The sequence below is a fragment of the Zea mays genome, chromosome 3 (genome assembly GCF_902167145.1).
Source record: "Zea mays cultivar B73 chromosome 3, Zm-B73-REFERENCE-NAM-5.0, whole genome shotgun sequence".
Lineage (NCBI taxonomy): Eukaryota > Viridiplantae > Streptophyta > Magnoliopsida > Poales > Poaceae > Zea > Zea mays.
The window spans coordinates 5923798-5943910 of NC_050098.1; the positions used below are offsets into that span (position 1 = coordinate 5923798).

General features: G+C 48.4%; 3 protein-coding genes across 8 annotated transcripts; all 3 read left to right on the plus strand.

Moving 5' to 3' along the window:
* The first annotated feature begins 432 nt into the window (after positions 1-432).
* LOC100285744 (uncharacterized) lies at positions 433-5254 on the plus strand. Its single transcript, NM_001158635.2, has 4 exons — positions 433-1080; positions 2914-3661; positions 3807-4004; positions 4409-5254. The coding sequence occupies exons 1-4, from the start codon at positions 526-528 to the stop codon at positions 4657-4659; spliced, it is 1752 nt and encodes a 583-aa protein (NP_001152107.2). The 5' UTR covers positions 433-525; the 3' UTR covers positions 4660-5254.
* A 1081-nt stretch (positions 5255-6335) lies between these two features.
* On the plus strand, positions 6336-7634 carry LOC100501067 (EPIDERMAL PATTERNING FACTOR-like protein 3). 2 transcript variants are annotated; one of them, XM_020549971.1, is made up of 3 exons: positions 6336-6797; positions 6868-6938; positions 7079-7634. In XM_020549971.1, exons 1-3 carry the CDS (start codon positions 6722-6724, stop codon positions 7298-7300), a joined length of 369 nt encoding a protein of 122 aa, XP_020405560.1. In that variant the 5' UTR covers positions 6336-6721; the 3' UTR covers positions 7301-7634. The 2 variants fall into 2 exon arrangements, with proteins under 2 accessions (XP_020405560.1, NP_001182827.1); NM_001195898.1 differs by having other exon boundaries at positions 6599-6797; positions 6889-6938; positions 7079-7545.
* Positions 7635-12295: 4661 nt separating this feature from the next.
* LOC100285104 (calmodulin binding protein) lies at positions 12296-15217 on the plus strand. Of its 5 annotated transcripts, none has more exons than XM_008674776.4 (5): positions 12315-12692; positions 13243-13566; positions 13689-13916; positions 14027-14164; positions 14248-15217. In XM_008674776.4, exons 1-5 carry the CDS (start codon positions 12621-12623, stop codon positions 14836-14838), a joined length of 1353 nt encoding a protein of 450 aa, XP_008672998.1. In that variant the 5' UTR covers positions 12315-12620; the 3' UTR covers positions 14839-15217. The 5 variants fall into 5 exon arrangements, with proteins under 5 accessions (XP_008672995.1, XP_008672996.1, XP_008672997.1 ...); NM_001157999.1 differs by having other exon boundaries at positions 12331-12692; positions 13270-13566; positions 14248-15176; XM_008674773.3 differs by having other exon boundaries at positions 12296-12692; positions 13243-13916.
* The last annotated feature ends 4896 nt before the right edge of the window (positions 15218-20113 follow it).

The window sequence follows — 20113 nt, forward strand, 5'->3', positions numbered from 1 at the left end:
TACTGCAGACTACCAAATGCCTAACTTTCAGTCTGCTTCTGGGAGAGCCACTTTAGTCAAAAACATTTTCAAAATCAACGTGGACATAGAATCACTGAGTCGTTGCGATAGTAGGAAATCGTCACTTTCTATATCCTAAACTCTATGAACTCTTTAATCTTCCTCCGCATGTAATCTTCATGATACTTAAATTCTCTCCATATTAAGATTTTTCACACAGCCAGATTCTTTGAAAAAAAACTGGAGAAAAAGATGAACATGATCATACTTGCTAGGTGCAAGGAATTGATAAAGAATACTACTAGGTTGGTCAACCACAGCCACAGGACATGGTTCCAAAATCGAAGAAGGCAAGGGTCCAGATCGGAACATTTCTCCCCCTTCTGCCACCTCAGCCATAAATAAATCCGTCTCTTTCCCGGCGCCCCCTTCCTCCTTTCTGGCTCGCTAGCCTCGCTCCGCTTCGCTTCGACTTGGACTTCGTCGCGCCTTCCCCGCCATCTCCGGCGACCGGCGCCACAGCCAATGGAGCCCATGGACAGCCAGCTCACGGCTCTCGCGCTCTCCGACTCCGACAGCGCCTCCGTCGAGGGCGCCGCAGCTGACGCGGCGGACGCCGACCTGCAGGCGCTCCGCCGCCTCTCCGACAACCTCGCGGCGGCGTTCCGCTCCCCAGACGACTTCGCCTTCCTCGCCGACGCGCGCATCGTGGTTCCCGGCGCGCCCGACCTCCGCGTGCACCGCTGCGTGCTCTGCGCGCGCAGCCCCTTCCTGCGCGACGCCTTTGCGCGCCGCGCCGCCAGCGCCGGCGAGGAGGAGAAGGACAAGGACAGTTACATGTGCAAGGTGGAGCTCCGGGATCTCCTCGGAGACGAGGTCGAGGTCGGGTACGACGCGCTGCGGCTGGTGCTCGACTACCTCTACAGCGGCCGCGTCGCCGCCCTGCCCAAGGCGGCCTGCCTCTGCGTCGACGAGGACGCCTGCGCGCACGTCGGCTGCCGCCCCGCCGTCGCCTTCATGGCGCAGGTCCTCTTCGCCGCGTCCACCTTCGACGTCGCCGAGCTCACCAATCTCTTCCAGGTCCGCCTCCATCTCCCCCTTAACTCTCTCTCTCTCTCTCTCGCCATCGATTCATGGCGCCTTTTGGCCTTCGCGATTATGCGCGTTGATTGCGGATTTGTTCTTGCCATTAATCGGCGGCTTGCAACGGCGCTTTCTATGTCCGTTGCGCAGCGCACGCAGATGCTGCTCGAAGGCGGCAACCAAAGATCACACCCCTTTCGCATACTGTTTTTGCGCATGCCACTCGGATGAAACATTTTTTGCTTTTTTTCCACTGCATATGCAAAATACTGTTAACCATCCAAATTTGCCTGTTATAGTGACAGTAAACTCGTGCTAATAGTGTAATCATTGGTAAACAGTTCTGACCTTCTAGATGTAGACCAGGACAAGTTGAGTCGTGTGCAATATCGACAGCTTCTTGCACGTGCGCACGAACTGCGCTATGCACCAGAAGTCATTAGCCAGCTCAAACCACGCACTGAGTCACTGATCCATTAGTCCAAGTTCAGGTTGATCTGAAACTATCTGGATAAATGTATTCTACTGGCTAAAATGCTGCCCCAGGTTCACGAATTCACCACCTAACCCAAGATGTGTTGTTGGGTAACTTTCAATAACAGTGATGAAGATATGATAAAGCTGTTTAATATTTCTTGCTTTCAGGAAAAAACAACAACTTCTTTTTGTAGAATACTGAGTAGAAACGCCCCAAACTCTGCACTATCTATTTTGGGCTGCTTGGATACGATAGTTTACATCTATAATTTTATATACAGAAAGTGTAAACATACAAACAAAAAAAAAAGTCAGCATAGTTTTTCCACATTTATTCTTACCGTGCGTATCTAGTATAAGATACGTTGATGCATCCATCTATGGAGCGAGATTCTTGACAAGATACCATCTGGGTCCTTATTTGTAGTAGTTCACACAAACCCAAAAAACTATCTCTAGAAAGGAAAATAAAACGGTCTAAGAAGCAAGCAAATTGCTGATCATGAGCTATCCTGTTGGTTATGGTGAAACACCTTGCACACAAAATTTGCTACTACCTCCGTTTCTCTTTATTTGTCGCCTAGTAGTTCAAATTTGTGCTAACGGACGACATATATTAAGGAATGGAGGGAGTATTTACTTAGAGCTTCACTCCACTATCAAGATTCAAGAAAGTGACACAAGTACTAAAAACCTTAGCCATTAGTGTTTATTGAAAACAAGCAATTAGTTCCACTTTTTTGGTGTCTTCAGTTGAGCTCTCAAAGTGGGACCGTAGAGCCAGGTTGTGCTATCTGACCATTCTGGCAAAGCACAATACTCATGTACTTGGTTCCCTATTTCTGATAGCGATTTTAAGCAAATATCTGTAAGGGACCTAGAGCAAATTTCTGGTATATTTACTGTGTATTTAGTTCTTTTTCAAGAATTCCTGATAGGATCAGTTGACATTTAGTGCTTCTTGCTTTCGTCCCCGCTGTTGCTTTATACAAGTGACACTGATTTGCAGGCATGGCCATTTACTGTTCTTGCTTAGTACTTCCTCCGTTTCGTCTTACAAGTCGTTTCCAACAGCTTTGTACAGATTAAGGAATCTATGAATTGACTATTTTGCCCTCCCACAAGCCTCCGCTTAGGCCTTGGCATTTCGTCCAACCTTAGCTGGTAAACACCTGCTGGAAGGGCAAAAATGGTAGTTTACTTTTTACTTTAACTAGAGCGACAACTATTATGACTCGTTTTGTTTTGCACTAGCGGCGACAACTAAAACGAAACGGAGGGAGTATCTACTAGTGTGTTACGAAATTTTCTGTTTTAACATGCCATTACTAAGCCAAGTGATTCTCTCCACAGCGGCGGCTCCTTGATGTCCTTGATAAGGTTGAAGTGGACAACCTCCCATTGGTCTTATCTGTTGCCAACTTATGTAGCAAATCTTGTGTGAAACTGCTTGAGAGGTGCCTTGATGTAGTAGTTCGTTCAAATCTTGATATGATTGCTCTTGAAAAAAAGTTGCCTCCAGATGTTGTCAAAGAAATTGTTGATGCAAGGGTAAGCCTTGGATTAGTTTCACCGGAAGACAAGGGCTTCCCTAACATACATGTAAGAAGAATACACAGAGCACTGGATTCTGATGACGTGGAGCTAGTCCGGATGCTACTCAAGGAAGGAAAAACTAATCTTGATGATGCATATGCATTACACTATGCCGTCGAACATTGCGACTCAAAGATCACAACAGAACTTCTGGATCTCGCGCTTGCAGATGTCAATCATAGGAACCCAAGAGGTTATACGGTCCTTCACATTGCTGCTATGAGAAGGGAACCTAAAATCATTGTCTCTCTTTTGACCAAGGGAGCTCGGCCATCAGACCTCACATTTGATGACAGAAAAGCAGTGCAGATCTCTAAACGACTTACAAAGCATGGGGATTACTTTGGGCCTACTGAGGACGGAAAGCCTTCTCCTAAAGATAGATTATGTATTGAGGTACTAGAGCAAGCTGAAAGAAGGGACCCGCAACTTGGAGAAGCATCAGTTTCTCTTGCGATAGAAGGAGACTCTGCGCGTGGGAGGCTACTCTACCTTGAAAACCGAGGTAATCTTTGTTTTAGGAAATGTGTATAGTGTCATGGTTTCCAGAATAATTTGTTCAGGTGTGGCTGGTGGTATCGAACAGTGTTCTTTGGCAATGATTATTTGAGTGTATCTTCCATGCTTACTTCTGTTTTAATGCTATGCAGTTGCTCTAGCAAGAATACTGTTTCCTATGGAGGCAAGGGTAGCAATGGACATTGCTCAAGTCGATGGAACACTGGAATTCACCCTTGTTTCTAGTGTGAATCTGCCTGCCGAGATACAACGGACAGTTGACCTGAACGATACTCCTTTCACAATGAAGGAAGAACACCTGGCTCGGATGAGAGCCCTATCCAAGACAGGTGACGCTCAGCTTCCCTCTTTGTTTAACCACAGCACTTTATTTTGAATATACTGGTGTTGACTTCTTCAACATATCTTTTGTGATGGAAGCTAAAGCTTAAGTTTTACTCTTTTATTCAGATATAGTGGTTTACAGAAATCTTGTAGAATGAGTTACATCATAAAAATCATTAGATCTGAGTCACTATGTGTGTCAAGGACACTTAAGTAGATATTTGGCGCGAAGGTGGACATTTTAATGTGGTCACGTACAGTTTTGATGTAACCTCAGAATTCCTAAACACGTAGTCTTGCATGTCTCCATGGCATGGAAGCAGTAAACACACAGTCACTTTTTTTTTATTTTTGTTTCTTTGACTGATTGAAAACCTGGACTAATGGCAAGCTGAATTCGGTGTACCAGTGGAAGTCGGGAAGCGTTTCTTCCCGCGGTGTTCGAAGGTACTTGACACGATCATGGACGACGAAGCCGAGATGGCTTCCCTCGGGCGAGACACATCCGCGGAGAAGAAGAGGAGGTTCCATGACCTGCAAGACCTGGTCCAGAAGGCATTCAGCGAGGACAAGGAGGAGAACGACAGGTCCGCGGCGCGGTCACCTTCCTCCTCGTCGACGACGACGACGTCGATCGGGGCCGTCCGGCCTCGGAGGTGAAAGGGAAAACATGCATGGGTTCTGTTTCCGTCCCGCCATTTTGGTAGCCGATGCGGTGGCCACATAGAGACCGTAATCATGCTCACTTTTGCTGGCGTATAGCATTAATGCAGAACACGTATACTAACTAACTATATAATATACGAGTAGGTGTAGATCGGTACTGGAGGTTGTAATGGCAGTAGCGAAACATAGTGCATTCTGGCGGGCGTGTGTGTCGAGCAGGTAGCTGGCTGCTCTTGATTGTAATGGCGTTTTGAGCAGCTAACTAGGATCCCTCTTCACTTCACTCGAAAAGGGTCTGGCATGGCTTGTGGAATTGTGGTGTGCTGGATAGTGTCAGGTTCAGTGTCGCAAACCCTGAAGAAATGCAAACATGTAGTGCTGCACTATCTACCAAGAGCCAAGGGGAAGTGTTTGTCAGCCGTTGGTGTATGAATGGATGGCACACCTTAATTTCACTTTTCTACTACGCTAATAGCTAATGACTGAGACTGTAATTTTGACACCTGTAATTACTACCGGAAGTAGCGATTCGGTGCGCCGGATTATAGGAAGAAAAAAGAAGAAGGAAAATTCACATCCTTAAACTTGCACTGCTGTGTCATCCTGGTCATAAACAGTGAAAGTGCGCTAGAGCATCTTCAATAAGAACCTTAAACGAGGTTCTATCTTGAAATATAGGGCTGATTAAAAATAGCTTCCAGCGGAAGACCTATTTTATCAAATTTCATCAAATTGGTGTAGGACTCAATGATTCAGGTCCTAAATATGGTATTAGGCTATTTGGGTCCAATATTTGCCACACTGCCTATCTTCAATGAAACTTCACATCTGCCTATGGTGAAACACTGTGTTCACATCACCTGCCGCCGCCAGTAGCTTCATATACGTGACGGCGTGCCAGCACGTGTTCTACATAGTCACAACGTGCCGATAGTACACCTCGTCCGCAGTACACGTACGAGTTGCTCACCGTGTGCACGGACGTACTCTCTAGAAGAGACTCTGTACGCACGCACACAGTTGAAGAGAAACGAGAGAGTAGTCCATGTCATCGTCAGCTCAATCAAATCAGCAACCTTCATCGTTCGAGCACGATTGCAATTGAACTCCAGTTCTTACCCTTCGACGGAGACGAATCCTACGACGGTGAGTTAGTAGATGCTGATGGGCTGTTATCTGCAATCACAGTGGTGTTCATCAGGCTTCGCTTTTAGGCTTTTAGCCTGCCTCCGCCACTGGCGTAGAGCACGATGATGATCAAGCTGGCGGTGTACACGTCGGTGCCGAGGCCAAGCTTGATCACGGCCGTGTGCGCACCGCAGCCCTCGCCAAGCCGCGCCGCCGCGCGGCAACCCTTGACGACGATGGGGGAAGGGGACACGGTCGAGGCTAGCGGGCGGCGGCGAGCATGGTGTGGTACGCAGGACGCAGCGAGTGCGTCGAGTGAGAGGACCGTGTTGTGGAAGAGGATGAGGGTCTTGGGACGGGAACAGTGCGTTGGCATTAGCCATTGCAGCTCCTGATGAGCTCACGAAAGGTTGGCCCGTGCCGTTGATGCGATCGAGACGAGAGCACTCCATGCAACTTTTACGCTGCAGCCTGGTAAAGGCCTGCGCCATTTCCTAAATCCGCTCCCGCCCTACCGCCTAGCCTGTTGATGCTACTGCCAGTGCCACTACCACAGCGCTGCCTGTGAGGCCGTGAGTGCCAGTTCAAGTTGCCCTGCTGCTGCGTCGCGCGGAGACAGCAACGACGTGGTCACGCGGCTGCATTCGCGTCGCTGCAACTGCAACCTGACCCGACGACGACTGCGTGCCGAGCGAGCATGGCACGCATCTGCTTGGCACCTTCGCCACAGCCCACAGGAGAGAACCTTGTCCAGTCGTCCAGGTACAAAGATGGAGAGAGTGAGCCCAGGAAACTCTCTGCCTCTGGCCTCTCTGCTCGCTCAGCTCTGGCCAGCGGAGGAGAAGAAGAGAGTCCCCGTGACGACCGTGAGTGACCGACCTCTGCCGTGGGGCGCTGGCAGCCATTTGCTTGCTGCCGTCGTTGCGCGATGAGCGCGGGTGCAGCCCGGTCCGTGCTCGTCGTCGTCTTCTTCGCCCTGCCTCTTCTCGTCTCCATGACCCACGGTGAGCTGAGGCGCCCTCCGTTTCGCCTTAAACGCTTCCCTTGTGTCTCTGCACCTGATGAAAGAAGCAGTGTTGCCAACCTGCTATGCAGGCGGCCACCAGCAGCCGGCGCATGTCGGAGCGGACCCGCGCTCACCACCGGTAAGGCGGTAACGACGACGACTCCCTCTCGCCCTCGCGCTTCTCTGCTGCTGATGCAGTAGTACGCACCTGTGCGTGCGCTGGGAACAAGAACAACGACACGCGCTGATGATGCTGGCGACCGTGTGTGTTTCTGACAGATCGATGGCGGCGAGCACGCAGAGCAGCGGCAGCAGCTTAGCAGGCTGGGCTCCAGGCCGCCGTGCTGCGACCGCAAGTGCGGCGCGTGCGCGCCGTGCAAGGCCGTGCAGGTGCGCGCCGGCGCCGGCGCCGCGGCGGAGCGCCGCCTCCGCCCGCGCTGCGCCAACTACGAGCCCGTCGGGTGGAAGTGCAGGTGCGGCGCCGCCGTCTTCGACCCTTGACGTGGCTAGCTAACTGCCCGCTACGTACGGCTGCCAGCTCCAGCTTCGACCAGTCCGTGGCCCTGCTGAATTGTAATCGTCGCATGCACACGCTGGTGACGCTGCTGCCTGCTGGATGGTAGCGAGCATGTGGGCTTGTTTGCGTCTGCATTAGACTTGTGCTACGCCACACTTGTGTACGTAGACGTAGCCTGCATACTACTCCCACCGCATGTCTATCTGCAACACGATTGTGGGTTTGTGACAATGAATTTTGCTTAGATTTTAAGAGACGGTGTTGTTGGTTAGCCAGTCATATGCTTCAGCTTCTACACTGGCGAAGCAGTTTTCACGATTCCCCGGCGTTGTTTTGTTGTTCGATACTGTGTTAGCTTTGCCGCTGACGATCTTTGTGCAGCTGAGAACCCCCATCAGAACTCAGAACAGCAGATGTGGTGGCATTCTTACTGTTGCTCCTTTCATGTAAACCGGAGCACCGTGAATATCCCACCGACCGTGTCCACTGATTCCGATTCTATTCTTTTTATGTTTTATGTATCCATTCCAACATCTTTGCAGGCATTCCAGTGCAAAGCAAAACAGCTATTGTTTGTAAAAAAAAAAGACCTTTTCCTATAACGGCATCTTGGAGGGAATCCACGAAACAACACTAATTCATTCGAGAGTCAAGACTGTATTCAGAAAATAGCACGCGTTTTCAAACAAATCAAAGAACAACACCAGTTTCACCAAAATGAATTCAGAAAACATCACTATATCAATATTTTTCATTCTTTTTATTTCTTGCCTCACAAGTTTACTTAGACCAAATTGGCTCTATCATTTCTGAACATATGCTATTTTCTGAACGCCGCAGTCTCAAACCAGTGCTATTTTATAGATTTTCCTCAGCAGCTTGCCCTTCGACGCCAGCAGCAGAACTCTTGTGAAGTAGCACGAGGTGACAATTTGAAATTTTCAAGTCCTAGGCCCTGAATTCTCGTTCATTTGCCGCGTTTTTTCTCGCTGCAGGTCGCAGCACCAATAAGGACACTCCACACGGTCGATCCCAGGTTCGGATCTCCATACAGATCCTCTGGTGAATGTGGATGTGGCGTGCTACGAAGATGCCAAGAACATGTTCATATATTCCCGCCCTTTTTAGCCTTTTCTTGCTTGCCGTTGCCGCCGTCCCTTCTGAACCGACTCCTGCTTTTTTTTTCCCTCCCTCTTTCCGAAAGCACCAGCCAATAGTCAAGCTCTTTGTCAGCTCATGCTTGCCGTTGCCGGACTGTTTTTTTTTTTCTTTTCAAAACCACGGCCATTTTTTTTTAAACGAGTTCGAACTGAACTGGCGACCTGATCCTGACGTGCACATGCGTCCTACAGCGAGCGGGTAGGAAGGAAGCAGACATGCCATGCCACACCCCACACCCCCACACAAGCTGAGCTGATCTCTGGCCCTGTCAATGGCCCTGTCAACCTGCTCAGATTCAGTATTGTATTGTTACAAAAACACAGGGTCCAGGGGCTAAGAGGATTGGTGATGATGCCAGCGAAGTGCTGAGGCTATCCGCAACGGTTACCTCTAAATTTTTCCCTCTATATCACTTTTTCCCCCTATTTTCCCCCCTATTTTTTCATCTCCCGCAGCGGTTCCCCCTAAATACTCCCCCTATACCCCACTACCACTATAAAATATCATTTTCTATAACAACTATTAATTTTTTATCTACTAACAATTACTCGTGGACCCACAGCACAGTGTTTAGGGTGATGAACAGTGATACGCTAGATCTAGGGGGAGAGAGAAGGGGACCGACACGTAGGGGGCGCGGTAGGGGGCACCGCTGCGGCCGTAGGGTGCCCCCTACGCGTCGCATGCAAGGGGAGGGGGAGAGGCACGGTAACCGCTGCGCACAGCCTGAGAAGACCAGGCTACCAGACAGACACAAGTCTCTCCCTGAGACCCTGACCTTGTTGCGTGCTCTTTCATATTTGGCCCTGCACTCGCCAGGAATCTGTGAGTTCGAGTAGGCCCGCAAAGGGTGTCTCTTCCTCTAGGTCTAGGAGTTTTTTCCCACTTCTTCTGCTGCTGGAAATTCTATCTAGTGTAGGGGAATATTCACGTAGATAGGTATCGACAGAAGTACTTTTACCCAAGGTAGATGAGGCTGATGATTGTTACTTTAGGTCTGCAAATCATGGCTTACAGGTCTGCATCTGTACTTGTGTATGTATGTATAGTATAAAATGGACTCGCAGGGATTGCAAGAGGAACAGCTTAAACTCTTTTTTTTCGTCTAGAATTTTTTTTTGCCAAAACGGTTTCTTTTTTTTTTCCCTTGACTAGTGTTGGGTCATACTTTGAGCTCCTATTCTTAGGTCGTGCTTGTACTGGCCCAACAAACCGACCTATATTCCCGGCGCTACCCTTGACCAGTGGCGGATCTAGGAGGGGGGCTGGATGAGCTCTAGCCCCATGTGCGTGGGAAAATAGTGGAGGAGGAAGGGAGAGGGAGGAAGAAGAGAACGAAGGTATAGAAAGGAAGAAGAAAAAGGAAGAGGAAGAAGTGGAGAAAAAAAAGAAGATAATTAATCTTTAGTCACAGCCATATGGATTTTGGATCCGCCACTGCCCTTGACAACATCTGTATATATTCTAATTTCTAAGCTTCATGATTGGATTCGGTGGTGTGGAAGTGGCACACGCATTTTCGAAACAAAAGCCATGATGATCCTAGTAGTGCAAAACTTTTATGACCTATTTGAAAATAAAGTATTTTTAGAGTTTCTAGACAATATTATGATTTATAGAAATATTAAAGTATAAACTTAAAGAACTCAAAAGAGTACGAGAATAGATTTCACTTCACCTTGAACCATTGTGGGAAGGGCCACGCTCAAATGAATATTTGTCTGCTAAAACTTCTACAGATCTTAGTAGTAGTATATAGGAAGAAACCTATATGAGAGAAAACATGAAAACTAAATCGCTACATAGATGCTAGGAAGATAGATGGTTGAGGATGTCACCTATCTTATTTATATATGCTATTACATATTCACAGGATATCATAGATATTTAGAGCTAAATAAAGTATTTATATAGTTTCTAGACAATAATATGATTTATAGAAATATTAAAGGGAAAACTTAAAGAACTTAAAAGAGTACGGGAATGGATTTCACTTCACCTTGAACCATTGTGGGAAGGGCCACACTCAAATGGATATTTGTCTGCTAAAACTTCAACAGATCTTAGTAGCAGTATATAGGAAGAAACCTATATGAGAGAAAACCTAAACCGCTACGTAGATACTAGAGAGATAGATGGTTGAGGATGTCACTTTATCTTATTTATAGATGTTATTACATATTCACGGGATATCCTAGATATTTAGAGCTAAATCTCTTAAAACCAAAGGCATAATGGCCCAAGTCCCTAAATATAGATATATGTCACCTCCGCAATGGCTCCACATGCCATCTCCAATTTCCGTCGGAACCGTGCCCCATGTTTGGAGGTCAAAACCGTGAAATTTGTATATATGTGGTTTTCAGGCTTAACTATCATACCGTTGCAGGTAGCGTACTCATGTAAACATATGTCCTGTCAGTCCTCGTCCACGCCGATCCACTCTGATATGTCCTTGCGCCTATCGATATCTCTTGATGTCAGCCACCATATCTAGTCACATGGCTTCTCCGCTGGCACACATGTCAATTTTGTGTTTGTAGAACTCGATCATGTGACTGAGGATCTATTTCTAACCTCTAAAACTAATAATTAGCAGCTTAAATTCGCTAAGAGGTTTAGAACGAGTTTGCTAATAGACCAGATAATTGTTAGCTATATATATATATATCTCTCTCAAACAACTATTAGTTGTTGGCTGCTCTAATCCATCTAACAACTTATTAGCGGGCTAACAATTGAACTCTAGATTTAAAACTAGGATTTAGTGTCTGAGGAGACCGACCGTGAAGCAAAGCACGGTTCAATTTTTGAATCCCACCGTGTCCTGCAAAGCTGCCCTGCCCTCACTTTGATTTCTCTTCTTTTCCTGCAAAACGTAAGCTTTGAAAACGATTACTACTACGAATAACTGCTCCTTTTTTCTGTTGCGCGCTTTCCGGCCAATCCATCAACGTCTTCTCTCATCCACGGAGCACGGAGCGCGCGCAGCCTGCTCTGCCTCCGCCTCTGCCTCTGCTGGCTGCTGCTGACTGTCCGAGACCACAGTGCGCGAATGCATTTGCAACGCAGACGCAGCAGCAGGGCAGGGAAAGGTCCCGGTTTCAGTGTTCCACACTTTCACCTCCTCCACAGTTCCACCAGCACACAGCCAATCTGGTCCTGGTCGTCTATGGTGGACCTGGACCGCCATGAATCCCAACACACACACACACAGCCGAGGACCGAGACGTGAGCATCAGGCACCAGCACAGCACCCGCCCTCCCCCGCCGGCCCGGTTCTCGATGCGGCGGCCGGCGGAACGCGAGGTGTTTTTTTTTTTGTGTGTGGACTCTGGACTCTCCTCCGGTCCCTCTTTCTTTTTACCGGCAGTCAAAAACTACAACTTTTCCTCTCCTATGAATGTGTGTGTCTTGTCTGTCCCGGCCCGGGCGTCCATGTCCATCGGACACGACGACGCCAGCAAAACAAAGGCCACCACAGCAGCAGTAGTAGGAGTAGGATAGGAGGAGCGAAGAGAATCCAATGCGATGTGGTGGGAGCTGCGATGGCGCATAGGATCCTACTCAAGTCGCGCTGCACGCTGCAGCTGCTTCCACCGGGTTGCATGCAGTGCAGCCGCGTTCATCCACGCACGCAAGTGCTGCCTTTTCGAAACCGCAGAATTTTAGGCTGCCGTAATGTGATCTTTTCACTACGAGTAGTAGTAGTAGTTAATAAAGCGAGTGATTAGTACTAGAGCGTAACCGATGGCAGCTGTCTGTCTGTGTCAGCTCAGGCCCTGGCTTTTTGCACGCATATAGGAGGAGTAACGCAAGCAGGCACACTCTGCATGCTTGGCCCGGCTTCCCTCCATTTCGAATTTCAAAACCCCCAGCGCCTCCTGCCTGCGCAGTGCCCACCCACCCGCTCCCACTCCAAAGGCTCCAAAGCCAAAGCAGGCGCACGCGCCACGCGCACCTCTGTCTCGTCTCTCGCCCGCTCTCCACTCTTCCTCCCAAAGCCTGCCGCCGCGTGGGGGGTTGCTTGCTTGCTGCCCGCTCCTCTCCCTGCTCCTGTGTCTCTGCCGCCCACCGCTTCCGGGAACAAGTCCGGTTGCCGCCGCCGCCGCTCTGTGCGAGAGGAGGGAGGGACGGAGCGGGATGGGAGGGTCCGGGAAGTGGGTCAAGTCGCTGATAGGGCTCAAGAAGCAGCCCGAGAAGGAAGACTGCAAGGTGAGGCGGGGAAACGAAATAGGTGTTCTTCGTTTCTCGCCAGAAATAGTCCCCCCGTTTTTACCAGCCGTTTTTTTGGTTTTTGTTTTTAGTCTGAATGGTTCCTGTCTGTCTTCTGAGAATTCGTGATTCATCCATGCTTCGGAGATTTCGTTGTAGATAGATAGGTGTCTCCATACATGCCGCTTTCTCGTCGTCGCAGGCTCAGCTTGAACAAAATTTCATTAGCCGTTACTTGTTCGTGTTAGCATAGGATTTGAAACTTTTTTCTACTCCTAGAAATAGTAGAATGGCAACCCCTCCTGCATCTGATACCGTGCGTCAATGGCCACCAAAAGCATCCCTCGCGGCACTTGTCTGTACTGATACTCGCTTTCTCGCCCCCAGACAAAAATCATTGTGTACCTGTATTTTGTACCGTACCGTATCTGTTCAATGCAAAGTTTTTTTTTCCTTCTGCTCAAGTGTTCAAGCGGAAGCTGAAGTCAAAATCTGACCTTGTAACTTGTATAGTTCACCCTGAATTTTTTTTCCTGGGATTTCTCATCAGATGAGCAACGTTTCCGTGCCTGCCCAGGACAAGCTGCAGCTCCCATCAGTCCACGGCGGAGGATTGCGAGGCAAGGGCCGCAGGTGGAAGCTGTGGCGGACCTCCTCCGGCGACCAGGGCTCCATGTGGCGCGGCTCCAGAGGCGGCAGCCAGCGCTCGGCGGCGTCGGAGGCCTCGGACGACGCGTCCTCGGTGGCCGCCGTCCCCGCCGACCCGTTCACGGCCGCCGTCGCCACCGTCGCCCGCGCCCCGGCCAGGGACTTCATGGCCGTCCGCCAGGAGTGGGCCGCCATCCGCGTCCAGACCGCGTTCCGCGGGTTCTTGGTACCCACATTTCCACCCCCGCGACACATGACATGACGTTTCTTGTTTTGTTTGCGCCGGTACTGGACGGAGGATGCGAGATTCGTGACGGGTTTTCGCGTCTTTGTTCGTGGTTGCTGAAGGCTCGGCGGGCGCTCCGGGCGCTCAAGGGGCTGGTGCGGCTCCAGGCGATCGTGCGCGGGCGGCAGGTGCGGAAGCAGGCGGCCGTGACGCTGCGGTGCATGCAGGCGCTGGTGCGGGTGCAGGCGCGCATCCGGGCGCGCCGCGTGCGCATGTCCACCGAGGGCCAGGCCGTGCAGAAGCTGCTCGAGGCGCGCCGCACCCAGATGGATATCCTCAGGGAAGCCGAGGTCTCAATTGCCTTCTCCTTTTCTACAAGATGATTCTGGCCTGGTTCTCAAACGCATCGGGTAGAAGACGAACAGACCCTCATTGCTGCTGTAATCTCTCTCTTTCCCAGGAAGGATGGTGTGACAGCCAGGGAACACTTGAACAAGTGAGGGTCAAGCTGCAGAAGCGGCAGGAGGGCGCAATCAAGCGTGAGCGGGCTATCGCCTATGCATATTCGCAGCAGGCCGACGGTGCTGCCAAATGCAATGTAGGGATCGTCGACACTTTGGTTGTGATTCTGTAGAACTAGCTGTGAATGTTGGTCTGAGCTTTGTTCTGCCTGTTCTGCAGCCACCGAAGCTTACTTCCAATGGACTGGTGAACCACTCCGGCATGCTGCTCAAGCACCAGAACTTAGACAAGGGCAACGGCAACTGGAGCTGGCTGGAGAGGTGGATGGCAGCGCGGCCATGGGAGAACAGGCTGATGGAGGAGCACAACTCCAGCTCCCCGGACTTCCGGTCCTCCAAGAACTGCGAGGACTCCTTTGGTGTGCTCGGCGACTTCTCTGAACCGAACTCAGTGAAGGTGCGCAAGAACAATGTCAGCAAGCGGGTCTGCGCAAAACCTCCAGGGCCAACACACGCCCACGGACATCATCAGCGCCTCAAGGCCCAGTCGATCTCGTCTCTGAGCACTGAGCTGCACAACGACGAGAGCTCCGCGTCCTCCTCGTCTTGCTTTGCGTCTACCCCTATATCATTCACACTTGTGGCTTCGGAGAAGACAGAGGACAGCGTCAGGACGAGACCCAACTACATGAGCATGACGGAGTCGATCAAGGCTAAGCAGAAGGCATGCAGCGCCCAGAGGACGGTGGCGCTGAAGCAATGTGATGATAGGAAAGCCATGAGCGCCGAGCTGAAGGTCGCTCAGGTGTGACTGTTTCGTGGAACTCCATGCAGAGATAGATGGAGCCGACTTCGACATCCTCTCTATGCTAGGATGTTTTGCTTGGTGTCTTGCCACATTCTTGAGTGGCTCGGTGCTGCATTCCTGAGTTGTCCTCCTGTTGCTGGGTGTCTGATTGTTCAACTTCTTGTTGTCAGATTGCATCTTTGTTCACTCATTGTGGCTGCATCTTTGTTCAGCCGTTGTGGCTTTGTCAGTGGTAGAGTCTCTGTAAGATAGTTCTTTGAGTAGACAACATTGTGGATTTCTTTCCTGGGTGTTGATTTCAGGTCAAAAAAGACAGGATAATTTACAACGTCCTGCTTCCCAAGATAGCTCTTTGAGCAGAAAACATTGTCGGTACTATGCTGATGCTGTGGTCTTAACTGGAAGCTGGAGCCAGTGTGCTAAACTATTGCAATGGTTAATTTCCATCTGACCTCATAATGTGAGGTACTTATAATATATAATGCTCTCTAATGTGAGGCTGTAACTAGTAACTACACTCTATTGTTCTGCAAAACTGGGGTCGGGTCTACAGTCTACTCTTAGATGAATAAATTTTTGTTTGCCCACTGAAACAGACTATCCTACTTGTTGAACTGCTAGCTAGTGGTAAGGAAGACTACCTAGAATTTTTTTATAAAAGTTCACACCGGTCAAATGACACATGGTTATTGATCGCCAAGTTCGAAGACAGCAGCAGATTCTTGCCCTAGTTTGTGGAATAGTTTAAGGCTTTCGTATCATCGTGTGACATTTTTCCGTGTCAACTGCTGATTGGTCTTAAATGACCAGGACAGATTCTGTCCGGAATCAGACAGGACACAGGGTTTGGCCTTGTTTGACCTCCTTGAACTGCTGATTTTTCCCGCAAACTGACAAGGCAACAAGTCTTGGTCAAAGAGCATAGTTGCTCCAGATAACATAGGCCCTACAGACATAGTAATATGCATCACGTGCTGACGTGCAAATAGAAAATTAACTGGCTATACCTACAAACAAAAAAGGGCATAAATATTGCCTTTTTATATAGTGACAGGAAAGCTGGTTCAATGGAACTAACTGCAGGGAAAAAAGTTATGTAAAAAATCGGAAATCAAAGCAGTTTTCAGATTGAGAAAAAGGCCATCATTTTTCTTTCCTTTCTTTCTTTCTTCTGAGAGGACAATGCATGATGCTACTGACCAAGTTTTGAAATCTTGCGACTGTACCACGTATATTTGCATGATTGACTCCAGGTTGGCCCAGGATCTATGAATGCGCTCATGACAGGCACACAGACACAGGTAAGGGCAAAACTGTTGCTTGATTGCATTCTCTACTGAAACACTGACATTGCATTGATTGTGCTCTGCTCAATCAGGATCTGGAGACGCAAGTTTGAGGACCCTTTTATTGGTCTGCGGTGTGGTCAAGGCCAATCAATGAGTGTATCTGCTGGGTCCAGATATACTGCCTGGATTCAAGCACAGGTCCCATTTTTTCTTCTTCTTCTGTGTATACAATACAACCAACATCGCTAAACAATCAAGGTCACATGAATATGTACTGCTTCCAGCGCTCAACAAGAGGTGTATGCGTTGCGGATGCAATTTTGTGACAGAAATTGAAAATACCTTATCTGCTTGTCATGCAAATGCAATACATACCGGCTGGGCTCATTCCTTGATTATCAATTTGTGCTGTCAGCTTTAGAGCATGCACCGAACTGATCAGGGACTAATTGCATACGTTAGCCTTGGCCGTAGGCATTTTGGTCGATTAAACTTCCAGAAACATGATCAGTGCGAATTATGATGCATGTCGATGACACTGGGGCGTAGGCATGTATTACAAAACATGCTATGCAGAGTATGATGCCACCTACTGCCACTGTTAGGGCGCAGCAAGAAACCCTTGTTTGATAAGACTGAATCAAATTTGGGAACCCTCACATCGTTCCGGCTCTCATTGCCTGCTAGCTACCTAACCTAGCGTTGATCAACTCATGATCAAAGAAAAGATATTTACAATGATGCATCCCGTGAAAGCGACAGAAACTTCACCCATATTAATCTGCGTGTGGTGCCTTGTTTTTTCTCCTTAATCTACCAACTGTAAAGTTTGCTAATATACTAGTCTGGTCAGTCGTCAGCAGGTTCTCCCTGGTCCACTGCCTCATGATCGCGCAGATCCAGAGGTTGGGCAAAGTTGTCTTAACTCTTAAGCCTGATAGTTGGGTGTGTCTCCCCTTCGGAAATGTAGGTTATTCAGGGTTTCAAGCAGTTAGTCTAGAAAGAAAAAAACAATGTTACTGGATAAAAATTTTGGACGTCTTTAGCTGCATAGTAGTGGCTAGCTCGCTTTTACCCTTTCTTGCTACGCCAAGAACATATTCATTCATATACGGTGTTTCTTTCTCTATCCAGCTAACATAACTCTACTACTCTAGAGAGGGATTCCTAGAACAAAGGAAGTTGCACCTAATTGTGTTTACTTTGTTGCTGAACCTGAGTTTGAACAAGGTATGCATATATGCATATCATTTTCATATTTAACATCTCAATATGTACGCTTGTGATGTGTATGTACATCCATTTACCTCGAACACTTGTGCATGAAGTAAATGGTGGTACCTGCATTTTTTTTTTGTCATGCACACACGTAGAAAACTTATGTTTCACATGTACAGGAACGATACGTCTCGTATTTACTTGAGACGCGTAGACTGAATTATCCAACGTATTTTGGATAGCCTCAGAATGACGGTTGTTGTGTGTTATTTGGTTGTCGACTTGTGTATGCTACCGTCGTGATTTTGGTAGCTTAACCTTGGGTTTTTCAACGCATCCGTATTAGGCGTGTGCTTGGAGAACAATAGAGTTATGTATAGGTGTACATTTGGATTAGGCCTGATGGGCCGCCCGAAGCATGGAAAAAAAGCACGGTCCAGGCACGGTACGACCCGAAATATTTTAGTGCCGGGCCGGCACGACCCGTCATTTCGGGCCGGATTTGGGTTGAGGTCACGGCCCATGGGCGGGCACGAGCACGACCCGTTTAAGGCAGACACAAAATGGCCCATATAGATACACGAAAAGGCCCATAAATTTATTAAAACCACACTTCATTCCACACTTTCATATACTTGATAAAAAAACACAAAGCTAGAGATAATGCTAGTTAGATGTTTTTTGTAGCTTTGAATTAGAGTATGTGATGTAATTTTACTTTTGTTATGAACATTAGACAATAAACTGAACTTATGAACTTTGTATAGAGTTGATTGTACTCTTTTTCCTTCTAACAAAATGATTTGTAAACGAGGTAGTCATTGCATAGTTGTGGTAACTTTAATACAAATATTAAGTTTGTTTTTGTTCAAATTTATTTGTCTTATCTTTTATTTGTTTTACTATTTTTTGAATTTAGGGATCTAATGTGAATTTCGGGCCAAAAACTGAATTTCGGGACAAAAATTGAATTTCGGGCCCTAATGTGAATTTCGGACCAAAATTTGAATTTCGGGTTTTTATAATTTCGGGGCGCCCAAAATGAGCCCGACACGTTTAAGCAATTACGGGTCGGGCCGTGGGCCGAGGGCTAGGCCCCGAAATTCAAATGGACCGGAGTTATGGTGCCAAAATCACTATGGGAGCATACACGAGTCAAAGATGATGTGAGTACATGGATGACGTGACGTGTTACCCACGTACTTAACTGTCACTAGGTGTTATGTATTGATGTCAACGAGGAATTTCCTACCAGGGAACGACTCTCCATCCCTGCCCCAACGAGGAGAAAAAATCCATGTCCTGTCCCTTCGAAGGCTCACATACATCGCTTTCTCCTATCTCCGTCCTCGTGAGGATTCCATCTCTTTTAGGAAATGCAATGTTTAAAGACAACTCCATGATTTGGTTGCCAAACAATTAAACTCCATGAACTTTGTTGTCCTAAAAAAACGTAGAGTTAGGGTAAACTCCACCATTTTAGTGGAGCAGCAAAAGAGGTATTCCATAAAGCTTATTTTCTGATATAAACACGAAGTTTGGGTTAATTACCCACAAATGCTACTAGGAGAAAATAATGTTTTGTCTCTCTTTATTTTCCTTCCCTGTGCACACAAGTTTCTCCCTGAACTCATCTTCTTCCTCGCATGGACACCCTAGCGCCCACCATGGATGCACCTCCGGAGTCCAAATCTATGGGATGGGATTGACAACACGAATTAATCCTCCCCTTCTTCATGCTCCTAATCTCCAAGTTATTCGAGCCGATTTGACCACGGAAACTCAGGATTTTGTCACGCCATCGTTCTTGGTTCCTTCGACGACTGCTGCTCGGCACCCAAGGCCAAGGGCCTGCAGCTCCTCCTGCTGAGCGTGGCATTCTTGGTTCCTTCGACGACTGCTGCTCGGCTCGACGCCCAGGGGACTGCAGCTCCTCCTGCTGAGCGTGGCATGGGCAGGAGCGAAGCCAGCTCAAAAGGAACACCGGTGTATACTCTATTAAACATAAAGAAAATTATACATTTTGAAAAAAGAATACATGATACATTTAGGATGGTTATTAATAAAATTTTATCTTACATGATACATTTAAGATGTAGAAGATGAGCCAAATCAGCACCAGAAAGAAAATGACGATCAAGGAGTAACTGAAACATAAAGATCACTGCTGCAAGTGTCGGTCGAGTGGCCCATAGCCGCGATTCCCACCCATGGGCTCCGCGCGAGAGAGGAGGAGGCCGGCCCATGGTTCTCGTTCGTCGCCGCGGCGAGCGGCAGCTTTCCTTCTAGAGAAGGAATCACGACGCGTCATCCATCTCTGGAAACACAAGAAAAAAAGGAGGCCGACGGCGACCGACGCATCAACAAAATCGTGGCCGCCGTGACGTGATCGTCACTGACGGACCGATTAGGATCAGCTACCTTTTCCTCAAGTTTCTCTTTTCCACGGATGTATTAGGATCAATCACGGTCCTTTTTCAGATTCTCTCCTCTCTTCTTCTTCTTCTCGATAATGCAGATCACGACGGATCGGTGAGACGGTGACTTGTTAGCTAGCTTTGATTTGTCGTCGTGCGCGTGCGCGTGCGCGTGCATGCGCGTGCACGTGTGCGTTGCGTGGTTGCTTTGCTTGCTCGGTTTCGCCGCCGGCCGGCCGTCGGTGGCCTCGGCCGCGCTCCCGGAAGCCAGCCAGCTGCCAGCACGCAGCGGCGAACCACCGACGACGAGACGGTTACTTGTCCGGCAACTGCTATTCGTACGTACTTCCTGTC

Excerpts from the sequence above, each read along its gene's own strand:
- LOC100501067 (XM_020549971.1), top strand. The coding sequence starts at position 6,722 with ATGAGCGCGGGTGCAGCCCGGTCCGTGCTCGTCGTCGTCTTCTTCGCC. Across the intron at positions 6,798-6,867 it reads TCTCGTCTCCATGACCCACG|TGTTGCCAACCTGCTATGCA; the intron begins GTGAGCTGAGGC and ends TGAAAGAAGCAG. Across the intron at positions 6,939-7,078 it reads CGGACCCGCGCTCACCACCG|ATCGATGGCGGCGAGCACGC; the intron begins GTAAGGCGGTAA and ends TGTTTCTGACAG.
- LOC100285744 (NM_001158635.2), top strand. The coding sequence starts at position 526 with ATGGAGCCCATGGACAGCCAGCTCACGGCTCTCGCGCTCTCCGACTCC. Across the intron at positions 1,081-2,913 it reads AGCTCACCAATCTCTTCCAG|CGGCGGCTCCTTGATGTCCT; the intron begins GTCCGCCTCCAT and ends TTCTCTCCACAG. Across the intron at positions 4,005-4,408 it reads GAGAGCCCTATCCAAGACAG|TGGAAGTCGGGAAGCGTTTC; the intron begins GTGACGCTCAGC and ends TCGGTGTACCAG.
- LOC100285104 (XM_008674773.3), top strand. The coding sequence starts at position 12,311 with ATGCTTGGCCCGGCTTCCCTCCATTTCGAATTTCAAAACCCCCAGCGC. Across the intron at positions 12,693-13,242 it reads CCGAGAAGGAAGACTGCAAG|ATGAGCAACGTTTCCGTGCC; the intron begins GTGAGGCGGGGA and ends ATTTCTCATCAG. Across the intron at positions 14,165-14,247 it reads ACGGTGCTGCCAAATGCAAT|CCACCGAAGCTTACTTCCAA; the intron begins GTAGGGATCGTC and ends CCTGTTCTGCAG.